Below are 23,644 nucleotides of genomic sequence, written 5' to 3'. Positions count from 1 at the left end.
CTGAAGAAGCTGAATGAACCCCAAGCCAACAAATATGAAGAAAACCACAGTAAGATTTCTCAGCAAAAACAATTTAAGTCAAAAGACAGTGGGGTGGTATTTTGAAAGAAAGGGAATGTAAAAACTGTCAGCACACATTTCTATTCCCAGCCCCACCAAAAAGAAAAAAGAAGTAAAATAATAGACTTTTCCAGACATCCAAAAGCCGAGAGAATTCATCACCATCAGATTTGCTCCCCAAAAAATGTTAAAAAGATGTCCTTTAGGCAGGAGGAAATATAAAATAGTTTCTGTCTTATTTTTTAAAATATAATTGACCATTTAAAGTTAAAATAATAACATATTCTGGGTTGTTTTATAACATAAGTAGAAGTAAAATGTATGACAACAGTAACATAAAGGCTGCGAGTGAAGAAATTGAAGAACACTGTTTTAAGTATCTTTTATGTAATGTTACTTGAAGATAGACTGTTTCTTTTCACAGATGACATGATTATTTACATAGAAAATCATAAGGAATCTCTGAAACAGCTACTGGGACTGCAAAGAGAACCAAGCAAAGTTGCATATACAAGATCAATATGCAAATTCAATTGTATTTCTGTATACTAGCAGTGAACAGTCAGAAATAGAAATTTTAGAAATATTATTTAATATAGCATCCAGCCTGTTGTTGTCGAATTGATTCTGAGTCATAGCAAAGACCAAAATGTATGTCAGAAGAGACTCTGAAAGTTGTTTTTGAACATCAGGTAGCTAAAGTGAACAGAAGAAATGATGAACTAAAAGAGCTGAACAGAAGATTTCAAAAGGTGACTCGATAAGACAGAGTAGAGTATTATAATGTAATGTGCAAAGACCTGGCGTTAGAAAACCTAAAGGGAAGAACACGCTTGGCATTTCTTAAGTTGAAAGAACTGAAGAACAAATTCAAGCCTCAAGTTGCAATATTGAAGGAGTCTACGGGGAAAATGTTGAATGACGCAGGAAGCATGAAAAAAAGATGGAAAGAATATGCAGAGTCACTGTACCAAAAAGAATTGGTCGATGTTCAGCCATTTCAGGAAGTAGCGTATGATCAAGAAGGAATGGTACAGAAGGAAGAAGTCCAAGCTGCACTGAAGGCATTGGCAAAAAACAAGGCTCCAGTAATTGATGGAATACCAATTGTGATGTTTCAACAAACGGATGCAGCGCTGAAAGCATTCACTGGTCTATCCCAAGAAATTTGGAAGACAGCTACCTAGCCAGCTGACTGGAAGAGATCCATATGTGTGCTCATTCCAAAGAAAGGTGATCCAACCGAATGTAGAAACTATTGAACAATATCATTAATATCACACTCAAGTAAAATTTTGCTGAAGATCATTCAGAAGTGGTTGCAGCAGTACATCAGCAAGGAAATGCCACAAATTCAAACCAGATTCAAAAGAGGATGTGGAACAAGGGATATCATTGCTGATGTCAGACTGGTCTTGGCTGAAAGCAGAGAATACTAGAAAGATGTTTACCTGTGTTTTATTGACTATACGAAGGCATTTGACTATGTGCATCATAACAAATTATGAATAGCATTGCAAAGAATGGGAATTCCAGAACACTTAACTGTGCTTATGAGAAAGTTGTACACAGACCAAGAGGCAGTTGTCCACCCAGATAAAGGGGATACTGTGTGATTTAAAATCAGGAAAGGTGTACATCAGGGTTGTATCCTTTCACCATACTTATTCAATCTGTATGCTGAGCAAACAGTCTGAGAAGCTGGACTATATGAAGAAAAACACGGCATCAGAATTGTAGGAAGACTCATTAACAACCTGCGATATGCAAGTGACACAGCCTTGCTTGCTAAAAGTAAAGAGGGCTTGAAGCACTTACTGATGAAGATCAAAGACTACAGCCTTCAGTATCGGTTACACCTTAACATAAAAAAAACAAAAACCCTCACAACTGGACCAATAATCAACATCATGATAAACGGAGAAAAGACTGAAGTTGTCGAGGATTTCATTTTACTTGGAGGCACAATCAACGCCCATGAAAGCAACAGTTAAGAAATCAAATGACGCATTACATTGGGCAAATCTGTCTCAAAAGACTTCTTTAAAGTCTTAAAAAAGTGAAAGTGTCACTTTAAGGACTAAGGTGAGCCTGACTCAACCCATGATGTTTTCAGTCACCTCATATGCATGTGAAAACTGGACAATGAATAAGGAAGACTGGAGAAGAATTGACAGCTTTAATTTATAGTGTTGGTGAAAAATATTGACTATACCATCGACTGCCAGAAGAACGAACAAATCTGTCTTGGAAGAAGTACAGCCAGAATGCTCCTTAGAAGCAAGGATGGTGAGACTTCATCTCACATACTTTGGACATGTTATAAAGAGGAACCAGTCCCTGGAGAAGGACATCATGCTTGGTAAAGTAGACGATTAGTGAAAAAGAGGAAGACTTTCAACGAAATGAATTGACACAGTGGCTGTAACAGTGGGCTCAAGCATAACAAGGATTGTGAGGATGGTGCTGGACCAGGCAGTGTTTCGTTCTGTCATACATAGGGTCGCTATGAGTTGGAACTGACTCGATGGCACCTAACAACAACAACAACAGCATAGCATCCAAAAAAAAAAAATACTCAGGGATAAATTTGAGCAAAGATGTGCAACATCTGTATGCTGATAAAAACATAACATTATTAAAAAAAATTGAAGACCTAAATCAATGGAGAGATATATTATAGCCATAGATTGGGAGATATCATGTTTCAAATGGATCTGTAGATTCAGTGCTATCCCAGTCAAAATACCGGAATGCTTTTTTGTAGAAATTTATAAGCTAATTCTCATATTCATATGGAAATGCAAGGGACCTAAAATAGCCAAAACAATTTTGAAAAGGAACAAAGTCAGAGGACTTACATTACCTGATTTCAATACTTATTAATCAACACATTGTGATACTGACTTAAGATAGATATACCGGTTCAGAAATAGATCCACACATGTATTACCAATTGGTTTTTGACAAAGCTATTAAGGGAAATGAAGAATAATCTTTTCAACAAATGGTTCTGGAAAAATTAAATATCCGTATGCAAAAATCGAAACAAAAACCAACAAACAAAAACTACAACCCACATACAAAACTATAACACCACATGCAAAATTTAATTAAAAATGGATCATACACCTAAAAGTAAAAACTAAAACGTTGACACTTCTAGAAGGAAGCACAGGAGAAGATCTTAGTGATCTTGGGTTAGGTAAAGATACCTTAAATAGAACATAAAAAGTGCAAAGTATCAAAGGAAAAAATGTTACAATTTGGGCTTCATTAAAATTAAAAGCATTTTTTCCTTCAAAAACACTGCTATGAAGATGCAAGCCACAGTTAGGTAGAATTCATTTGCAAAACGCATATCAAACAAAAGACTTCTATCCAGAGTATGTAAAGAACTCTTTTAACTTACTAATTAGACAAACTAATTTTTGTTTAAGGGATAAAAGATTTGAAAAAGACATTTCACAAAAGAAGATATTAGAATGGGGAATAAGTGCATGAAAAGATGATCAACATCATTGTCATTAAGGAAATGCAAATTAAAACCACAGTTAAGATACCACTACACACCCACTTCAATGGCTAAAATACTATACCAAGTATTGTCAAGGATGTTGAGCCACTGGAACTCTCATAGAACTCACAGAGCTCTAAATGGTACAATCACTTTAGACAACAGTTTGGCAATTTCTTAAAAAATTAAGCATACACTTACCATCTGACCCAGCCATTCTAAGGTATTCACCTGAGAGAAATGAAAACATATGTCCACAGAAAGACTTGTACATGAATATTCTTTCAACATATAACAACCCCCAAATGACAATAACCTAAATATCTGTCAGCAGGCAAATGGATAAAAAACTATTGTGGTACAGGCAGTACCTGGGTTATGAACGAGATCTGTTCCTAAGTGTGTCTTTAAGATGAATCTGTAGGTTAAGCCAGAACAGGTGCATACGGTTCTTATTTAGCTTTCCTTTAGTGCAGGAAAGGAGCCCTGGTGGCGCAGTGGTTAAGCACTTGGCTGCTAACCAAAAGGTTGGCATTTCAAATCCATCAGCCACTCCTTGGAAACCCTGTGGGGCAGTTCTTCTCTGTCCTATAGGGTTGCTATGAGTCAGAATTAACTTGATGGCAATGGATTTGGATTTAGTGCAGAAAAAGGCTGGAAGCCTTTTCAGTGATTTAAAAACTGCACCTGCAGCAAATGAAGGGGATTGTGATGAAGAATTTGTTGCCAGAAGGGGTTGGTTCAGTTGTTTCAAAGTGAAGGCAAGTTTACATAACATCAAAGGACAAGTAGGAGTTGTCCTTGGTCAGAGGTTAGTAACCCAGGTACTTACTGTATATTCATACAATGAAATGCTACTCAGTATTAATATAAGTAAGTACATGGATGAATCTAAAAATTATGCTGAGTGAAAGAAGCCAGATCAAAAACAAACAGTACCTACTGTATGATACCATTTATTTAAAACTCTGGAAAATACAACCTAATGTATAGTGACAGAAAGCAGATTGCTGGTTGCCTAAGATCGGATGTGAAGGAAGAGATGACTTAAAAATGGGCACAACGAAACTTTTGAGGGGGATGGAAGTGTTTTGTATCTTGATTGATTGTGGTGATGGTTTCATGCTTGTATATAAATATAAACACTCATCAAATAATACACTGTATGAGTCTTTCATTGTATATCAGTTATACCTAAATAAAGCTTTAAAAAAAAAAAAAAAAAAAACCTGTTTATTTACAGAAATACTGTGTCACATGAGTGATTCCCAGCCTGGAATTTTTGGGCCTCTAGGTCTCTTTGATAAAAATAATTAGTGTGGGAGGTATCTATAAGATATTCATAATTTTTTTTAAAAAAGTAAAGAGCCATCATGCACATGTTTACTTACAGTGAGGCTGTATAGGTCTTTGCATTCCATGGTAGTACATGAACTTTAGTGTATTAACATTGTATCTTGGGAAAATAATTATTCCTTCAAAAATGCAGCTTAACGTGCTACAGTATTGATGCAGCTTGAAGACATTATGCTGAGTGAAATAAGCCAGTCCCAAAAGAACAAATATTATATGACCTCCTTATATAAAAAGACAAGAAAAGGCAAATGTATGGAGACCAAAGTTTGTTAGTGGTTACCAGGGGTAGGAGGGATGGGGGAAACGGGGGTTAACAGTGGTGGAAGAATCTCATTGATTAAGGGTAGGGTTGCACAGCCGATTATTGTAATTGCTGTCAATAAGTTGTATACCTGTAAAAAGTTGAATTAGCAAAAGTTGTGTGATACATTTGCAACAACAACCAAAAATAAATAAATAACTGCTGAGGCTGCTTATGTACAGGCAAACCCCTCACAGGATTTGGTTTCTTGGTTTGGAGATTTAGGGTCATGGTTTCATGGAATATCCCAGTTAATTGGCCTAATAACATGTTTACTGCTTCTGTTCTACCTCCTAGTTCGTTGTATTGTGCTTGGGGTCTTAAAAGCTTGCAAGTGGCCTTCCAAGGCAAAATAATTGGTTTCTAGTCACCTGGAGCAACAGAGGCAAAGGAGAGTCAGGAATAGGGGGAGGCTATGGAATATGTGGCTAATTGCCTCCATCAACAACTGTCTCCTTTGCCATGAGACCAGAAGAACTGAATGGTGCCCGGCTACCATTACTGAACATTTTGATCAAAGATTCCATAGCAGAATCCTGATGAAAAGGGGGAAAATGCAGAACAGAATTTCAGATTCTCATGGACTCCAGACTTTCTGAAGCCTTGGAGAGTGGAAGAATCCCTGAAACTCTTGCCCTGAGATAATCTTTGAAACTTAAACCAGAAATATCCCCTGAAGTCATCTTAAAACTGAGTAGTTTAACTTAACTAATAAAAAAAGGTCTGCCTTGAGTATTACACTCTTTTAGGAACTATCTATGTGGAATCAAATTGGCAACAGCAACTCAAAAGATTAGATAGGAAACTTAGGGGGCAGTGAGTTTATGTTAATGAGGGAGGAACAACTCAGAAAAGGAGGGTGAGAATGGTTGCACAACTTGAAGAATGTAATCAGTGTCACTAAATTGTACATGTAGAAACTGTTGAATTGATGTATGTTTCGCTGTGTATGGAGCCTTGGTGGCACAGTGGTTAAGAGCTAAGGCTGCTATCCAAAAAGTTGGCAATTCAAGTTTACCATCTGCTCCTTGGAAACCCTATAAGGTAGTTCTAGTCTGTCCTATAGGGTCGCTATGAGTCGGAATTGACTTGATGGCATTGGGTTTGGTTTGATTTAGGTTTTTGCTGTGTATATTCTCAACAACAACAACAAAATAAATATAGGGGAAAAATGCAGTTCAGTAGGAAAATCTTTAAAGATATGGGATACATGGGCTGAGAAAGGAATAATAAAAAGCCTCCTTTAATGCATGAAAGTTGGGAGCTGTTGCTTTGTGTGAAGGGAGAAATGTAATCTCTCTTCTGTACATTATTAGCCAGCTGCTATTTTGAGCACTATGTTTACTTATAGGTGCTGCACTTTACAAGGGGCGTTGATGATTCAGTGTTAACAGAGTACAGCAGCAGACCTTAAAGTGTTCAGAAACCACATCAAATGGGCAATGATTGAGGGCATAGGGACTGTTTGACTTAGAAAAGAAATAATTTAAGGGAACTATAATGACCAGCTTCAAATATTTGAGAAAGACTTTTATTTGAAAGCCTAAGGGAGCTGACTTGTTTTCTATTGTTCTGAAACTCCATTTGTCAACATTTTCCCATTTTACAACACATATCTAATGACTCTCACATGTGTTACATGCTTTTGTGGACACAGATTTTGATAAAAGCTAAAAAAGTTCTAACCTTCTATTAATACTTAGAATTACATCACAATAATCCAATTCCAAACCTAGATTGAGATGTCATTATTAATTGATAACTAAGTAAGAGCTGAAAAATTGGCTCAATTCCTACTAAAGTTATTATAATTTGTTTTCTTTGAAATAACTAATGTGTGATCAAAATAAAATTTCTCATGGATGGTGTAAGTGCTGAGTAATAGCCACACACCTAGATTGTTTGAATGTAAATATACACTTTAAGTACTGGCATTCAGTCATTCCAACATGCATGAGTATTACACAACATGTACACACCCTGCTGTCTCCTATTAACAAATTAAAGAGACATGTAATGTTTGTTTAAACTTTTAAAATGCCTTAATAAAAACTAAAATCAGAATCCTTTTGACTATTCTTTTTTCTACATGAAAGCCATAGTCTTTACAAGTTTCCCGTGAGTAAAGAGCTATTGAAATTCCTCAATCATCTGGGGTTACCAGAAGGAGCCTATAAACACTCCAACTTTTTTGTAGGAATATACACACAAATTCTAAAGATTGCACATCAGATAATGTGTGAGTCTGGGTAGAACTCTGTTTGTATTAGTTACTTGTTTGGTATCACTAATCTTTTTTCTTCAAAAATTTGTAGATCCAACTTCAGTAGCAGAAATCTTCCAAAATTTGTTCTTACTTCAATAATAAACTTAAGACCTTTCATCAAGTGAAAACCCTGTATGACTCATCTGCCATTACTAAATTCTTCCTGTATCCTCCAACATGAAACTATCACAAATAAATAGTGGTGACTCCTTTGATGTGTGAAAAAACCTTCAGTGCCTCAGCATATCAATCAGCACCAAGAGAAAGTATACACCCTCCAGTGTTTTTCCGCATGAGTCTTTTACACTTAGCAACTGCCAGGGTTTCTCAGTTTTCTTATATTTGGGTGTTAGTTCAGCCACTCCAGTTTATGTAGCAAAAATGGAAACTGATAAAGCAATAATATTTTCTCAGAATATTTATGCAGTGACTTTTGAGGCCCAGCATGAAACAATTTCTGGCATGGTTGTGTGTCAAATTAGTTTATTAAGGAAACCTGTCATTGAATCTTATTCAGAGAAGCTCTACATCCTCATTTTAATAAATTTGGATTGTTTTTCCAAAGAAACATGCATTTTCAAAGTAAGAAAAAGACTACACATTTGGTTATAACCTTGCTTCATACTATATTATTTTTTCAGTATATTTTTTGTTAATCCTGTTCCTAATCAACTTTGGTTTTTCTTTCTCCAGCTTTTCTCCTGGATGAATTATTTTCTAAACAATGAATAATGTCATTTAAAATTATTCTGTCCAATTTTCTACTTTCTTGATATTACTGATGAATTTTCAACTCATAATGAGTTAATGATACAAGTAATCTATTACCCAAGTACGTAGTACAAGGATAAAAATAAGTCTTGTTTATTCAAGTGATGTGGAAAGCCCTGAAATAGATTATTCAAATCATAGATGATCAGCAGAATGTGGAAATTATGTTCATTCCTTAAATAATTTTTCCTAACCTAAAACACTCTTAAGTATTTTTAAACGCATTAATCAGCAATTATATAACTTTCAAGTCATTATAAGGAAGGGATAAGCTTTCACACCTACTGACAAGTCTCAGATACTATTCCTACTCATCCTTTATCAATAACATTTTTTTTTATTGATATAGACTTCAAATAACATAGAATTCACCATTTTAAAGTATACACTTGAGTGGTGTTTAGTACACTCACAAAGTTGTGCACCCATCAGCACTAATTCCAGAACATTTCCATCACCTGAAAAAGAAACTCTGTACCTATTACCAGTTAGTCCTAATTTCCCTTTCCCTCCTCTGCTGGTAGCTACTAATCTACTTTCTGTCTGTATAGATTTGACTATTCTGAGCATTCCATATAAATGGAATCCTATCCTGTTCACTCTTGAAGAGTAGGAAATTTAGTTTTAACCTGAAGAAAATTTAAATCCTCATAACTGGACCAATATAATAACATCATGATATATGAGGACAAAATTGAAGTTGTCACTGATTTAATTCTACTTGGATCAACAATCAACATCCATGGATGCGGCAGTCAAGAAATCAAGCACATATTGCATAGGGCAAATCTCCTCAAAAGACTCTAAAGTTTTAAAAAGCAAAGATGTCACATTGATGACTAAGGTGTGTCTGACCCAAGCCATGGACTTTTCAGTCACCTCAGATACATGCGAAAGCTGGACAATGAAAAAAGAAAACAGAAGAAGAATTAATGCATTTGAATTTTGATGTTGGCGAGGGATATGGACTGCCGAAAGAATGAACAAATCAGTTTTAAAAGAAATACAACCAGAATATTTCTTAGAAGCAAGGATGGCGAAACTTCAATTCACTTACTTGGATATGTCATCAGGAAAGACCAATCACTAGAAAAGGACATAATGGTTGGTAAAGTAGAGGATTAGCAAAAACAAGGGAAACACTCAGAGATGGATTGACATAGTAGCCAAAGCAGTTGACTCAAAAGATACCAGCAGTCATGAAGATGCCACAGGACTGAGCAACTTCTTGTTCTGTTTTCTGTAAGGTCACTATGAGTCGGTGCCCACTCGATGGCCTAACAACAACAAAGGGTTCTCTGATCCACAAAAGGGAAGGATTATTTAAAGCCCTTAGAAATAGAGACTTTTTATTCTTATTCTGACTTATTACCTCAGAAGGGGGGTGCCCAGCACACTGTTGTCTCACAGGTGGATTACAGGTGTGTGGAGATACTGATGCCCATGGTCCTCCTGACAATCAGGCATGGTCCAGAGCAGCAGGAGCCTTGGCACCTCCAGTTTCAAGCAGCTTCCTTTGTTTACCCTAGCATAGCTTATGAATTTCATTTTCGATATATGCCATAGTATAAAAAATTGAGAAGCACGGCTCTCTTTGGTTCAAGAATATGTCCATTTTGATTATATTTCTAGTAAGGTAAGCCTCAGGAACCAACTTAGGGAATCAATTGATCTGAGCTGCTTTTCTACTTGCTTTTACTTTCCCTGTACAATGAATACCAATATTCAAGTGGTTGGAGGGAGGTGGTTGGAGGGAGGCACGAGTGGTTGGAAGCAGGGAGAGGGGCAACAAGGGAAAGGACGATTGCTAGATACCTTGCTATACATAGTAAGTTTTATGAAAGTTGCTTACAGATGAGCTTTTGTAAATTGAATTATATGAAGTGCACTGACGAATTGCATGTTTAAAGGGATTCTGTCATATTTTTTCCTGTTAAGCAAAATATTCTTTTGTAGTATAAAGAAAACACCTTCTAACATATCTGGATTTTTCTTAAAACAAGCCATACCTGCATAACACATTAATACAAATGATTATTGTAGCAGCTGCAATCTTAGAAAATAATATGGACATTTGTTATAGAGAAATTTAACAAGAAATAAAAAATATCATCCAAATAATTCACATAACTGATGTAATTCAGTTATATTGAAGTGGTTTTGTTTAGCTCTGAAACATTTAACGTTAGTTACCAAGTACAGTAGTACATTTTGAAACAAAATTTTTTTTTCCTTTTCCAACTTCTTTTTTTTCCCTATTTTTGTTTTCATTCCATTCTGTCTTTATATTTACCTCCCTTTGAATTACTTTTAGAGTTTGAAAAATAGCTAAATAAGGTTGTCAATACAAGCAGGAAAACAAGATTGTGGTAAAGATTAAATAGGTTAATCATGTGCAACACTTAAAACAGTGCCTAGCACAACATAAACACTTAATAAATGTTAGTTTACAATGTTATTGGTAAGCCCTCCAATCTAAGCTAAATATGTTACCTCTTCTATCTTTTTTCAAAAAGCACATTTGGCCCTTTCTGAAAAACTAGTTATTTTAACATTGTTCCTTGCTTTGCTTTCCCCAAGTTCTCCTGGAGATGGTAAACATGGGAGTGAATATACCTCAAGCATACCTTGGTTAATAGGCAACAATATCTTGGTCTGAAAGGCTAATTTTTCAAATACATATCTATTTCCTGTTCTTTGTCTCTTGAATGCACAGCCATAAGAAGATGAAGAAAAACAAATAGATTTTTATGTTGGTGCCAACTCCACTCAGTTAAAAACAAATCCCTAAGCACTGAGTTGAGAGGAGTTCTAAGGCTACACCCCAGCCTGTTGGGAAGGAGTTGCATGATTAATTATTACTGTGAATACAGGAGTGAGAGTGACATGACAAGCGTTATATATTTCCCATCTCTGGTCTAGGTATACTTGGTATCAAGAGCTGCATATAATTTTATTGTCTATAAATTCTTAGGCAGAGGTGTGGATAATTGGTTATTGGTTCTAAGTGAGTCTGGTACTATTATAGTTCAAAGAACATGCACAGTTGAAACAGCTATCACCAGTATAGGCCTTATGTGACTGGTTGGCATTCCCTTGATATGGTCTCCGTGTTTGAGTGGTCTAGTCCTCAGCTTTGTAAAATCAGTAATTTTATTGTTACTATGCACACCACGTGTCTGTCAGTTTGTCATACTGTGGGGGCTTGCATGTTGCTATGATACTGGACGCTTTGCCACCAGTATTTCAAATACCAGCAGCGTTACCTTTGGTGGACAGGTTTCAGCGGAGCTTCCAGACTAAGACAGACTAGGAAGAAGAAGCTGGCTGTCTACTTCTGAAAAAATTAGCCAGTGAAAACCTTATAAGTAATAGCAGAACATTGTCTGATATAGTAGCGGAAGATGAGCCCCTCAGGTTGGAAGGCACTCAAAATAGGACTGAGGAAGAGCTGCCTCCTCAAAGCAGAGTTGACTTTAATGATGTAGATAGAGTCAAGCTCTCGGGACGTTCATCTGCTGATGTGGCATGACTCAAAATGAGAAGAAACAGCTGCAAACACCCATTAATAATTGAAATGTGAAATGTATGAAGTATGAATCTAGGAAAATTGGAAGTCATCAAAAATGAAATGGAATGCATAAACATTGATTTGCTAGGCATTCGTGACCTGAAATGGACAGATATTGACGGTTTTGAATCAGTCATATGGTCTACTATGCCGGGAATGACAAATTGAAGAAGGGTGTTGCTTCATCGTCAGAAGGAACATTTCAAGATCTATCCTGAAGTACAATGCTGCCAGTGATAAGATAATATGCATACGACTACACGGATGACCAGTTAATGTGACTATTATTCAAATTTACGCACCAACCACTAAGGCCAAAGGTGAAGAAATTGAAGATTTTTACAAACTTCTGCAGTCTGAAATTGATCAAACATGCAATCAAGATGCATTGATAATTACTGGTGATTGGAATGCGAAAATTGGAAACAAAGAAGGACTGGTAGTTGGAAAATATGGCCTTGGTGACAGAAACGACAACAGAGACCATATGATAGAATTTTGCAAGACCAATGCCATCATTGCAAGTACCTTTTTCAACAACATAAATGGCAACTGTACATGTGGACCTTGCCAGATAGAATACACAGGAATCAAATTGATTGTATCTGTGGAAAGAGATGGTGGAAAAGCTCAATATCGTCAATCAGAACCAGGCCAGGGGCCAACTATGGAACAGACCATCAACTGCTCATATGCAAGCTGAAGTTGAAGAAAATTAGAACGAGTCCACATGAGCCAAAGTATGACCTTGAGTATATCCCACCAGAATTTAGAGACGATCTCCAAACTAGATTTGACACATTGAACACTAATGACCGAAGACCAGGTGAATTGTGGAATGACATCAAGGACATCATACGTGAAGAAACCAAGAGGTCATTAAAAAGTCAGGAAAGAAAGAAAAGACCAAAATGGATGTCAGAAGAGACTCTGAAAGTTGCTGTTGAAAGTAGAGTAGCTAAAGCTAAAGGAAGAAATGATGAAGTAAAAGCCGAACAGAAGATTTCAAAGGGTGGCTCGAGAAGACAAAGTATTATCATGAAATGTGCAAAGACCTGGAGTTAGAAAACCAGAAGGGAAGAACACATCTGGCATTTCTCAAGCTGAAAGAACTGAAGAAAAAAATTCAAGCCTCAAGTTTCAACACTGAAGGGTTCTACAGGGAAATTATTAAATGACCCAGGAAGCGTCAAAAGAAGACGGAAGGAATACACAGAGTCACTGTACCGAAAAGAATTGGTGCACATGCAACCATTTCAGTAGGTAGTGTATGATCAAGAACCGATGGTACTGAAGAAAGAAATCCAGGTTGCACTGAAGGCATTGGGGAAAAACAGGGCTCCAGGTACTGACAGAATACCAACTGAGATGTTTAAACAAATGGATGCAGCACTGGAAGTGCTCACTTGTCTATGCCAAGAAATTTGGAAGACAACTACCTGGCCAGCCGACTGGAAGAGATCCATATTTGTACCCAATCCAAAGTAATCCAACAGAATGTGGAAATTATCAAACAATATCATTAATATCACACACAAGTAAAATTTTGCTGAAGATCATTCAAAAGCAGTTGCACAGTACATCAACAAGGAACTGCCAGAAATTCAAGCCAGATTCAGAAGAGGATGTGGAACAAAGGATATCGTTGCTTATGTCAGGTGGATCCTGGCTGAAAGCAGAGAATACCAGAAAGATGTTTTCCTGTGTTTTATTGACTATGCAAAGGCATTCAACTGTATGGATCATAACAAATTATGGATAACATTATGAAGAATGGGAATTCCAGAACACTTTAAATTGTGCTCTTGAGGAACCTGTACTTAGACCAAGAAGCAGTTATTCGAACAGAACAAGGGGATACTGCATGGCTTAAAGTTAAGAAAGGTGTGCATCAGGGTTGTATCCTTTCACCATATTTATTCAGTCTGTATGCTGAGCCAATAATCCGAGAAGCTGGACTATATGAAGAAGAATGTAGCAGGCATCAGGATTGGAGGAAGACTCATTAACAACCTGCAATATGCAGATGACACAATTTTGCTTACTGAAAGTGAAAAGGACTTGAAGGAAGCACTTACTGAAGAAGATCAAAGACTATAGCCTTCAGTATGGATTACACCTTAAGATAAAGAAAACAAAAATTCTCACAACCGGACAAATAAGCAACATCATGATAAACGGAGAAAAGATTGAAGTTGTGAAGGATTTCATTTTACTTAGATCCATAGTCCACACCCACGGAAGCAGCAGTAAAGAAACCGAATGATGCATTGCACTGGGCAAATCTGCTGCGAAAGACCTCTTTAAAGTGTTAAAAGCAAAGGTGTCTGTCACCTTGAAGACTAAGGTGCGCCTGACCCAAGCCGTGGTGTTTTCAGTTGGCTTATATGCATGTGAAAGCTGGACAATGAGTAAGGAAGACCGAAGGACAGTTGATGTCTGTGAATTACAATGTTAACGAAGAATATTGAATATACCGTGGGCTGTGAGAAGAACAAATAAATCTGTCTTAGAAGATGTACAACCAGAATGTTCCTTGGAAGCAAGGATGGCGAGACTTCGTCTCACATACTTTGGACATGTTATCAGGAGGGACCAGTCCCCGGAGAAGGACATCATGCTTGGTAAAGTAGAGAGTCAACGCAAAAGAGGAAGACCCTTAATGTGTTGGATTGACACAGTGGCTGCCAACAGTGGGCTCAAATATAGCAATGACTGTGAGGATGATGCAGGACTGGGCAGTGTTTCATTCTGTTGTACATAGGGTCGCTATGATTCAGAACCGAATTGACAGTACCTAACAACAACAACATGCACATACAATATTGGACTCTGGAGAACCTACTGGTATTGAAAAAATTGCAGTGAACTAATAAATAAGAACCAGAACAACAGTTTATTAATATGCATAGGAAGAATAATCATTAGATACTTGTGTTAACCAATAAACACATTCCTAGTAGCCAAAGCAACTTGAGAAGCCAAACTATAGTCAGGAAGTTGATTAAAAAGCACAGAGTCAGAGAAAGGAGTGTTAAATGGGTGATACTAATGACTGTTGTCATCAGATTAGGTAGGATAACTCCCATGCCCTTTCTAGGTTTATACCAGAAACTCATAGTCACTGTTCATAGTTTGCCTGTTACTCTTTTTCTGTGCTTACATTACTGACCAATCCCCCTTCTGATTGACATTCATTTTTTAGATGTGTTTTTGTCTATAATCAAATTATGCTCATATTATGACTTGAGAGGCACCTCTTATTTTACTTCTAAGGTGACTTCTCATGTTATTTCTCTGATCTAATCTAATTTATATTACACAGTTCATGTATGAGGGAGTAATTTTATTTCCAAGTACTTGGAAGAGATTTCATTATTTTTATGTTTTATTTTACATTGAAGATATATATTATGAGCATTTTTTTTTTCAAAGTCTGTTTTGCCTTCAAGATAAACAAGGATAGTCAGTAATTCTTGAGTGACTGTAGTCATTCAGGCAGACTTAAATTTTTGACATAATTTTTTGAAAGACTTATTATACTTACGTAAAAGTAAAATTCAGAGACACCAGATAATGTGTGTTAACTGCTGAACACATTCTGTTTATTTAGGTCTACTGATAAATAAGACACTCATAATCTCAAAGAGTTCACAGTCTGTGGGGAGGACACATCAAGAAAAAACCTAATGTGGAAAATTCTATAATAGAGGAAAAGATAGAGTATTAAGCATTACAGGAAGGGAACTCAACTTGGGGACTACACCTTCAGTTCAAGGGCATAGAAAAAATGCCCATCTGCCCATAACCAAAGTTAACAAGGAAACTTTTCTGCTTGAACCGAGACTCTCCGTAGGAAAAAAAAAATCTCCCCTAAGAATTTATAAGCATAGGCCCGCCCTCGTGGATTTGAACTTACATTAGCAGGATGGTCTGGGAGTCCCTAAACTAAAAAAGTAATGTGCAAAGTGGTTCCTAAAGTACTTGGCAAACATAAGCATAAAACACTTTGAAGAGAGGCGCTCCCGGTTTAGACGACACAATTTCCTCAGAGTAGACCCTGAATTCACGGTCTAGTATTACAAAACACATAAGGAAGCAAGTTACCAGGAGAAAGAACCAGCAGACAAAAGAAACAGCAGGGTTAGAAACTATAAAATAATACGTTTAAATGATTAATGATTCAAAGCTCTGTATCTGAGTTATTATGCACATAGAACAGAAAGAAATAACACTATTTAAATTAAAAATTCATGCAGGATTGAACATTAGATTAGACTCACAGATAAAGAGAGAAAAAGTGAACTGGATCATAAATGTGAGGGAAAGATCCAGAATGTAGCACAGAAGGAATAGCGATTTGTAAATATATGAAGTAGAGGTTAGGAAACATGACAGGTAGAAAGTTCAATATATATCTAATAAGATTTTCTAAAGAAGAGAATAAAATAAGGACTATCAAAGAGAGAATGGCTGATAATTTTCAGAACTGATATGAGTCTCAGACTCAGGAAATACAAGTAGTCTGAAACAAGATAAATCAAAAGAAATCCACACCTAAATACATGATAACAACCAGAAATAAAAAGATCTTAACAGCAACCAGAGATAAAATATAAAGGAACAATATTAGGCTGACGGTAGACTTCTCAACATGACATTGGAAGCTAGAAGGCAGTGGCTAATACTTTCAACATGCTGAAATGAATAACTGACAACTAGAATTCTCTACCCAGCTACACTATCAGTTAAGAGTGAGACTGAAGTAAGACATTTTTCAAAGCCTGGGAGAATTTACTATTAACAGAACCTCACTGAATGAACTACTAAAAGATGTTCCATAGCGAGAAGGGAATTTAACCCAAAGAAAGGAGTAAAATGCAAGAAACAAATGTTTGGGGAGGCGGTGTAAAAAGAAAACGAACTTGCATTTCTACATCTTATTTCCTTTTCCTTGAATGTGGAGAATATATAGGATTTACTATTATTATAAACATTTTCCTAAGGCTCTCTATATAATAGAACTGAGTTTGACCTTGCGTTAAAGAAAAAGACTACTCACCTGAAGTACAATTAAAAAAAAAAAAAAAAAGACTTCTTTTTAAAAGAGGAAAAGTTGATTTTCATCTGGACAGAAATAGACCAAAATATTAACAGTGATTGTTTTTGAATTGTAGGTTATCACTGATTGGGGTTTTTCTTTACCATTTTCTAGTTTTTTTAATGAATATATATTTTTTTTATTTTAGTCAGGGGGAAAAAAACTATTTTTAGAGAGGCATTTAACAATAATTCTTCTTTCACTTAGGTCAAATCCTTTTTATGAACCCAAACCAACTCCTCCTCCAAATAATTTGGTAAATCCAACTCAAGAACTGGAAACTGAAAGGAGAGTAAAAAGAAAGGCTCCAGCCCCACCTGTCATCTCACCAAAGACAGGAGGAGTAAATGAAAACACAGCTGTTTGTGCAGGAAGAGATCGCTCGACTTCTCCTAAGGTAGGATCTTATTTTTAGCAAAGCGTGTATTTATGTATGTGCTTTTTTTTTTCCCCATGTACTATAATTCATATTAAGAAAAGTCATCATTAGCCTCTACTGGTACTTTATTAAATGAAAAAACAAGTACGTAACAGAGTAAATATCCCTTTTGTATGTATAAAGTTTTATTTAAAAAACCTTATATGTACACATATATACATACATATACATACTTATATACATTGTGGAAGGAATCACAAGTAGCTTTATAATAGTGGTTGCCTTTGAAGAGAAGGTCTTCGTGGGATGCAGGGTAGGCAGAACATTGAGGAAGACATTTCCTTTCATTTTTACCTTTCTATATTGTTTGAATTTTTTAACATTATACAGGTTTTATTTTTGTTTATTAATAGAGGTTACTGGGTAATAAGGTCATAAAGAAAAAACAAACCTGTTGCCGTTGAGTCAATTCTGACTTATAGTGACCCTATAGGATAGAGTAGACTGCCCCGTAGGGTTTCCAAGGAGCGGCTTGTGGATTCAAATTGCAGACCTTTGCAAGGAGCAGCCGTAGCTCACTGTAGCTCTTAACCACTGTTCCACCAGGGCTCCAGTAACATCACGGACATGTTTTTTTTGTTGTTGTTATTACTTTCTATGTATCATATATACAAGTTAAAACATGTTGCTGCTGAGTCAATTCCAACTCACAGACACCCTATAGGACAGAGTAGAACTGCCCTCATAGGGTTTCCAAGGCTGTAATCTTTACAGAAGCAGACTGCCACATCTTTCTCCTGTGGAGCAGTAGGTGGGTTCAAACTGCTGACCTTTTGGTTAGTAGTGGAGCAGTTAACCACTGCATGACCAGGGGTCCTTTTATGTACAAGATAATATTTTCTAAAAAAAAAAAAAATGTGCCCCTTAGAATAGAGCAAATCACTCTTAGGGTAGACCAGCAATATTAAAACTGATTGTGCCCTGGGATCCACCAGGTTCCTCTGTGTTCTTCACTAGATACCAGGTGTGGAGGCTTAGCAGCAGAGCTCTAGACCCCTTGTTCCACTTGCACAGTGCAAATCCATATACATTCATTTTGTATACTGGAGTTCCTGTAAGATTTCATTTGAAAAAAAAGTAGACCGTTGCCAAACCCAAAAAGAAAAAAAAAAAGGAAACGACTTTACTACACAATTATGTATGAGATAAGGCAGTAGATTAGAATCAATGGCATACTGACAATCATAAAAATGATAAATGGCCACAGAAGAAGAAGATAAAACAATAACTGTCAAAGCCTAGCAGTATGGGGCTTATTCATCACAGGAATAAACTTGTATATCTCAATAGTTTCTGAAGACTTCGCAGTGTTAAAACTTAATAAAATAATTGATCATTTTGACAACCTTGAGTCAACATGAAAGAGTCATATTATGTTTAGTATACAATATTCTGTTTAGGAGAGTGTGTTATACATTAAACTATTTTCATTAAAATTTTTAAAGGGTTTTGATGCTTATAAAGGTATGCTTAAGTTACCTGTAAAATGTACTTACTGAAGTACTGTCTTCCTCTATAAGATTGGGTAAATGGGGTGTTACTCTGTGTATCGTATGCTCTCTGGGTTAGTACTCTTTTAGCTATGGTTATAGAAACAAGCCATTTGGTTGAAATTTTTTGCTTAAGCAAAACGGTAGCTTATCATAAAGACATGTTGCAGAACCCTAGACAGGCATACAGCTGGACCTCAGGAACAAATAGAAGTCAGCTTCCATGTATCTGCTTCTCTCTCTGGAATGACTTCAGTCTGCCTTAACCTTTTTAATGATAATTTATTCAGGCCTGTTTTCTCCCTGCAAAAGCAGTTTATGTTCTGGAATTTCCTATCTCCCTCATACAAAGCCCCCTTCTGCAGTATACCCGACCTTCGCAAAAGGTTAAGAACAAATTAGATTGAATCAACTACTTTTTCTTAATACGTATGTGGACCCTCCCAGAATTACTTTTTAAGATCCTGTTATCCACATGAGTCTCTGGTTAATAGAATTTCAGTTGCAATTAGGATCATCTGTGGGCAATAGAAAGTCTCAAATGACAGCTAAATAAAAGAGAAATTTATTTCTGTCTTTAAAACATTGAAGGTCTATGCTGATACAGTAGCCTCACAAAGTCATCAGGGACTTAGTCTTCTATTTTGCTGCTCCGCCATCCTCAGCATAGACTTCCACCCCATGGTCCAAGATAGTTGCTGGAGTCACTGCCAGTATGCTGTATTCCATTCAGCAGAAAGACGGAAGGAACAAAATATAGCCACACCCCACCTCTAGCAAAGAGGCTAGAAAATGAATCTTTATTCTGAATGACTGTGTTACCCAGCTAAAAATCAAGGGTTCTAGGCATTGAAGGCTCAGTGGTAGAATTCTTACCTTCCATGTGTAAGACTCAAGTTTGATTTCTGGCCAGCGCACCTCAAGCACAGCCACCTCCCATCTGTCAGCGGAGGCTTGCATGTTGGTATGATGCTAAACAGGTTTCAGTGGAGCTTCCAGAGTAAGACAGACTAGGAAGAAAGGCCTGTTGATCTACTTCTGAAATCAGCCAGTGAAAACCCTATGGATCACAACAGGCCAGTTGGCAACAGATCATGGGGATGGCACAGGTCTTGGCACTGTTTTGTTTCATTATGCTTGAGGTCGCCATGAGTCAGGAGCCGACTTAATGGCAACTAACAACCACATTACTAAGGAAGAGGGTAGGTAGAATGGATATTAGGGGACAATTAGCAGGCTCTACCATAGATCCAGGAGTGCTGGTGGCACAGTGGTTAAGGGTTAGACTGCTAACCAAAAGGTCAGCGGTTCAAACCCACCAGCTGCTCCCTGAAAACCCTATGGGGTAGTTCTACTCTGTCCTATAACATTGCTGTGAGTCAGAAACGACTCAGCGGCAATGGGTTTGGTCTTTTTCTTTTGTTTTTTTTAACCATAGATCGTTATTTAAAATGTTTTATTGTGGAGATGCTAATGAGCCCAAATCTTGGTGTCCCTACTATGAGAAAACCTGAATAATACCTACTCAAAACAGTAATATAAAAATGACATTTAAAAACCAATCATGCAACTTTTAAAGGGAAATCATCAGAATATTTTGCAATAGAACATAAGAAGTCAAGGAACAGTACAATAGAATGCAAAAAAAAATCACGAACAAACAAAACACCAAGCTATCAAAAGTTGAATAGTATTTCCTTCAAGATCAGTTCACTGCATTTATATAATGATATCAGAAAAGATATGTTAATTTTCAGAGTGTGGAATTACTGGTAAGGAAATTGAGATACTTTTTTTTTTTTTTTTTTTGTACGGATGATATCAATTCTAAAAAATATTTGGATATATGCACTGCAGGGCCAGGATGAGGATGAGGCAAGAGAGGTTCCTAGGGCTCAAAATTTAAAGAGGCACACACTGTCAGGTTAGTGGAGGTGCGGACTCTGCGTTTGCATGACCCTAAGAGTAAACACCTCCTGAAATGTTGCACTCTAAGACACACCTTGCCTCACCCCAGTCCTGGCCCTAGTTCACAAGTGGGGCAGATCTAACAGACAAATGTGTAATAGCAATAATCCACTTACAGGCCTTTGCAAACCGAAAAAGAACCAACAACCATAGCATCAGGAAGAAAACCGCTAAGAGTTTGCCTCTTGATTTTTCTCAGTGTATTCAATGGGGGTAGTAAAAATAAGAAATTTTGTTTTAAAAAACAAACCATAATTAAAATGCTTGCCTTTTAAAACAAACTTGTGGAGTATTTAAATGTGGTTTTGCAAGATTGCTCTTTTATATCAGTATGTCCTGGAGTAACCGTATTAAGGTGCCTGTCACAGTTTTCCAACTGAGGATTGAATTGCCATTTTTCCTTAGGGAGACAGAAGTGCCCCCACAGAGGAGAAGAGCCCTAATAAAGTAAATAAATTACTTGTGTACTTTAATGATAAAAAATGGCTCATAAGTTTGGCTTATTTGCTAAATGCTTTATAAAGTCTAAGCAGTCAGAAATAAAGGACAAAATTGAGGGTTCTTGCTGTATATTGACAGGGTCTTTTTAGCGTACACTGTTGAGGAGCCCTGGTGGTGCAGTGGTTAAAGCACTCAGCTGCTAACTGAAAGGTCAATGGTTGAAACCCACCAGCTGCTCTGTGGGAGAAAGATGTGGCAGTCTGCTTCCGTAAAGGTTTATTTACAGCCTTGGAAACCTTATGGGGCAGTTCTACTCTTGTCCTACAGGGTCACTATGAGTCAGAATTGATTTGACGGCAGTGGTTTGGGTTTTTTTGTTTTTTTAATTGATGATAAATGTGAAGGAAGCACCAATGAGCTTACCTTTTACTGCATGATGAAGAGGAACTTAACTGGAGTGTTTGAACAGATTCACACAAACTATGACAGAAGCCTTCTTAACTCCCAGTACTGGATGAACTTCATTCTGTAACAATAAGAAACAAAGAAATAAAAATGAAAACACCCATAACAGGGTGCACAGCAGGGCCAGGTCTAGTGTGAGGCCAGAGAGGCAACTAGAGTGTAAAATGTAAGGAGGTGCTGACTCTGGGGGTTGTCCAGGTGCAAACTAGGCACTCGTGTGAACCTGAGAGTTAGTGCCTCCTTAAATTGGTCTACAAGTGCCTCACTCTTAAGGAGACAGTCATTCTCAGTGTCGTGCATGAACCCCAAACTGAGTGCTTCCTTAAATTTTGCAGAAAAAATTGGTCAGAAAAAGAGGACCAATCTTGGTCATCAGAGCAAATGACCTCCTATAAAACAAACTTACCACAAAAGCAAAAGAAAACTATTTTTAAAAACCTTCTAATTAATATTCTTAGTACAATTCAACATTCCAATAATAAATGGAACAAGAGCAAGTAATCACCAAAAATAATGATCTGAGGCAAAATGTTGATGGTTATTTATTGTACTGTACTTGCAGCTTTTCTGCAGGTTTGAAATTTTCCAAAATAAAAAAACTGATAAAAAATAAATGATTTGAGAGTAGGAAAGAGCTCTTGGATATGAAAAACATAACTTCCTAATTTTAAAATTATAAACAGTTGATAGTATATTGCAAAACATCAAATTAATGAATTAGAAGATAAACTTAGAATTTTTCAAGTAGAAGTAGAATTTAGAATTAGATGAAGAGATTAAAATTGTGGGAGGAAAAAAGAAGATAGAGTCAGGGGATTCACTAGATCTATAATAGGGATTGTAGAGATGAGAACAGATTAAGAGAAAGCATTTATCAAAGAATTATAAGAAAATTTATATAAGCTAGAGAAGGACTTCAGTCTTTACGTAAAAGGGCTCACAAGTACCAGGGAAGGTGAATGGAATGAGATGCATACCTAGACATACCCTGATAGAACTTTTGAATTTCAAAGTAAGGTTGCCTAGCATGAGATGCTTTTGTAACACTAAGTATTGGAGGCAATGGAGCATGTTGTTTACAGAATTTAAAAAAAAAAAAACTTCAATTCATAATGATATAAAAATTCATCCATTCATAATGATAATACCAATTCTCCATCACTGGTAGAATAGACCGAATGAAAGATCAGTAAAATTTTAAGGCTCAATTAATAATATTGACTTCATAAAATATTGCATCAAACAATTGCAGTATTAATTTGTCTACCAAAAGTGACCATATTCTAAATTTTAAAGTAAATTTTCAACAGATTTCAGAGGGTTGAAATTACGTTCTCTACCCATCCAAACCTAAAAATCCGGTTGCCGTCGAGTCAATTCCGACTCATAGCAGCTCTATAGGACAGAGTAGAACTGCCCCATAGGGTTTCCAAGGAGCAGCTGGTGGATTCCAACTGCCGACATTTTGGTTACCAGCCGAGCTCTTAACCACTGCGCCACCAGGGCTCCTCTCTACCCATAGTGCAGGTAATCTAGAAATCAATTTAAAAAAAAAGAAAACCTAGAGTGAACCCATATGTTTGGAAATTACTAAGCATACTTTCAATTAACCAACATTTCAAAGAAGAAATTAGAACAGAAAATAAATTATAAATCCAGTGAAAACTTTTGGTTTGACTACTTGATGTGTTGATGCAGAAGATATTTACAATCAGCTTAAACTCCCATAATCATTTCTATGAAAGCTCTCTGTTTTACTTGAACTTCTTGCTTGGCAGTGGGTTTTTTTATTTTTATTTTTATTTTTTTATTGTACTTCAGGTGAAGGCTTACAGAACAAATAGTTTCTCATGAAACAGTAGTACACATATTGTTTTATGACATTGGTTAACAACTCC

The 23,644-nt window shown here is 36.6% G+C and overlaps 1 protein-coding gene across 5 annotated transcripts in view; it reads left to right on the top strand.

Moving 5' to 3' along the window:
• Positions 1-23,644, top strand: part of EHBP1 (EH domain binding protein 1) — a 378,078-nt gene that overhangs the window by 204,142 nt on the left and 150,292 nt on the right. For all 5 annotated transcript variants that reach the window (XM_023733397.1, XM_004369280.2, XM_004369281.2 and 2 more), the window contains one exon: positions 17,151-17,340. In XM_023733397.1, coding sequence (XP_023589165.1) covers positions 17,151-17,340 — 190 coding nt within the window. The remainder of the gene's footprint in view (positions 1-17,150; positions 17,341-23,644) is intronic.

Source organism: Trichechus manatus, unplaced genomic scaffold, assembly GCF_000243295.1.
Source record: "Trichechus manatus latirostris isolate Lorelei unplaced genomic scaffold, TriManLat1.0 scaffold00004, whole genome shotgun sequence".
Taxonomy (NCBI): Eukaryota; Metazoa; Chordata; class Mammalia; order Sirenia; family Trichechidae; genus Trichechus; species Trichechus manatus.
The sequence above is the reverse complement of the archived record's forward strand: the minus strand, read 5'-3'. Positions and strand labels throughout refer to the sequence as shown.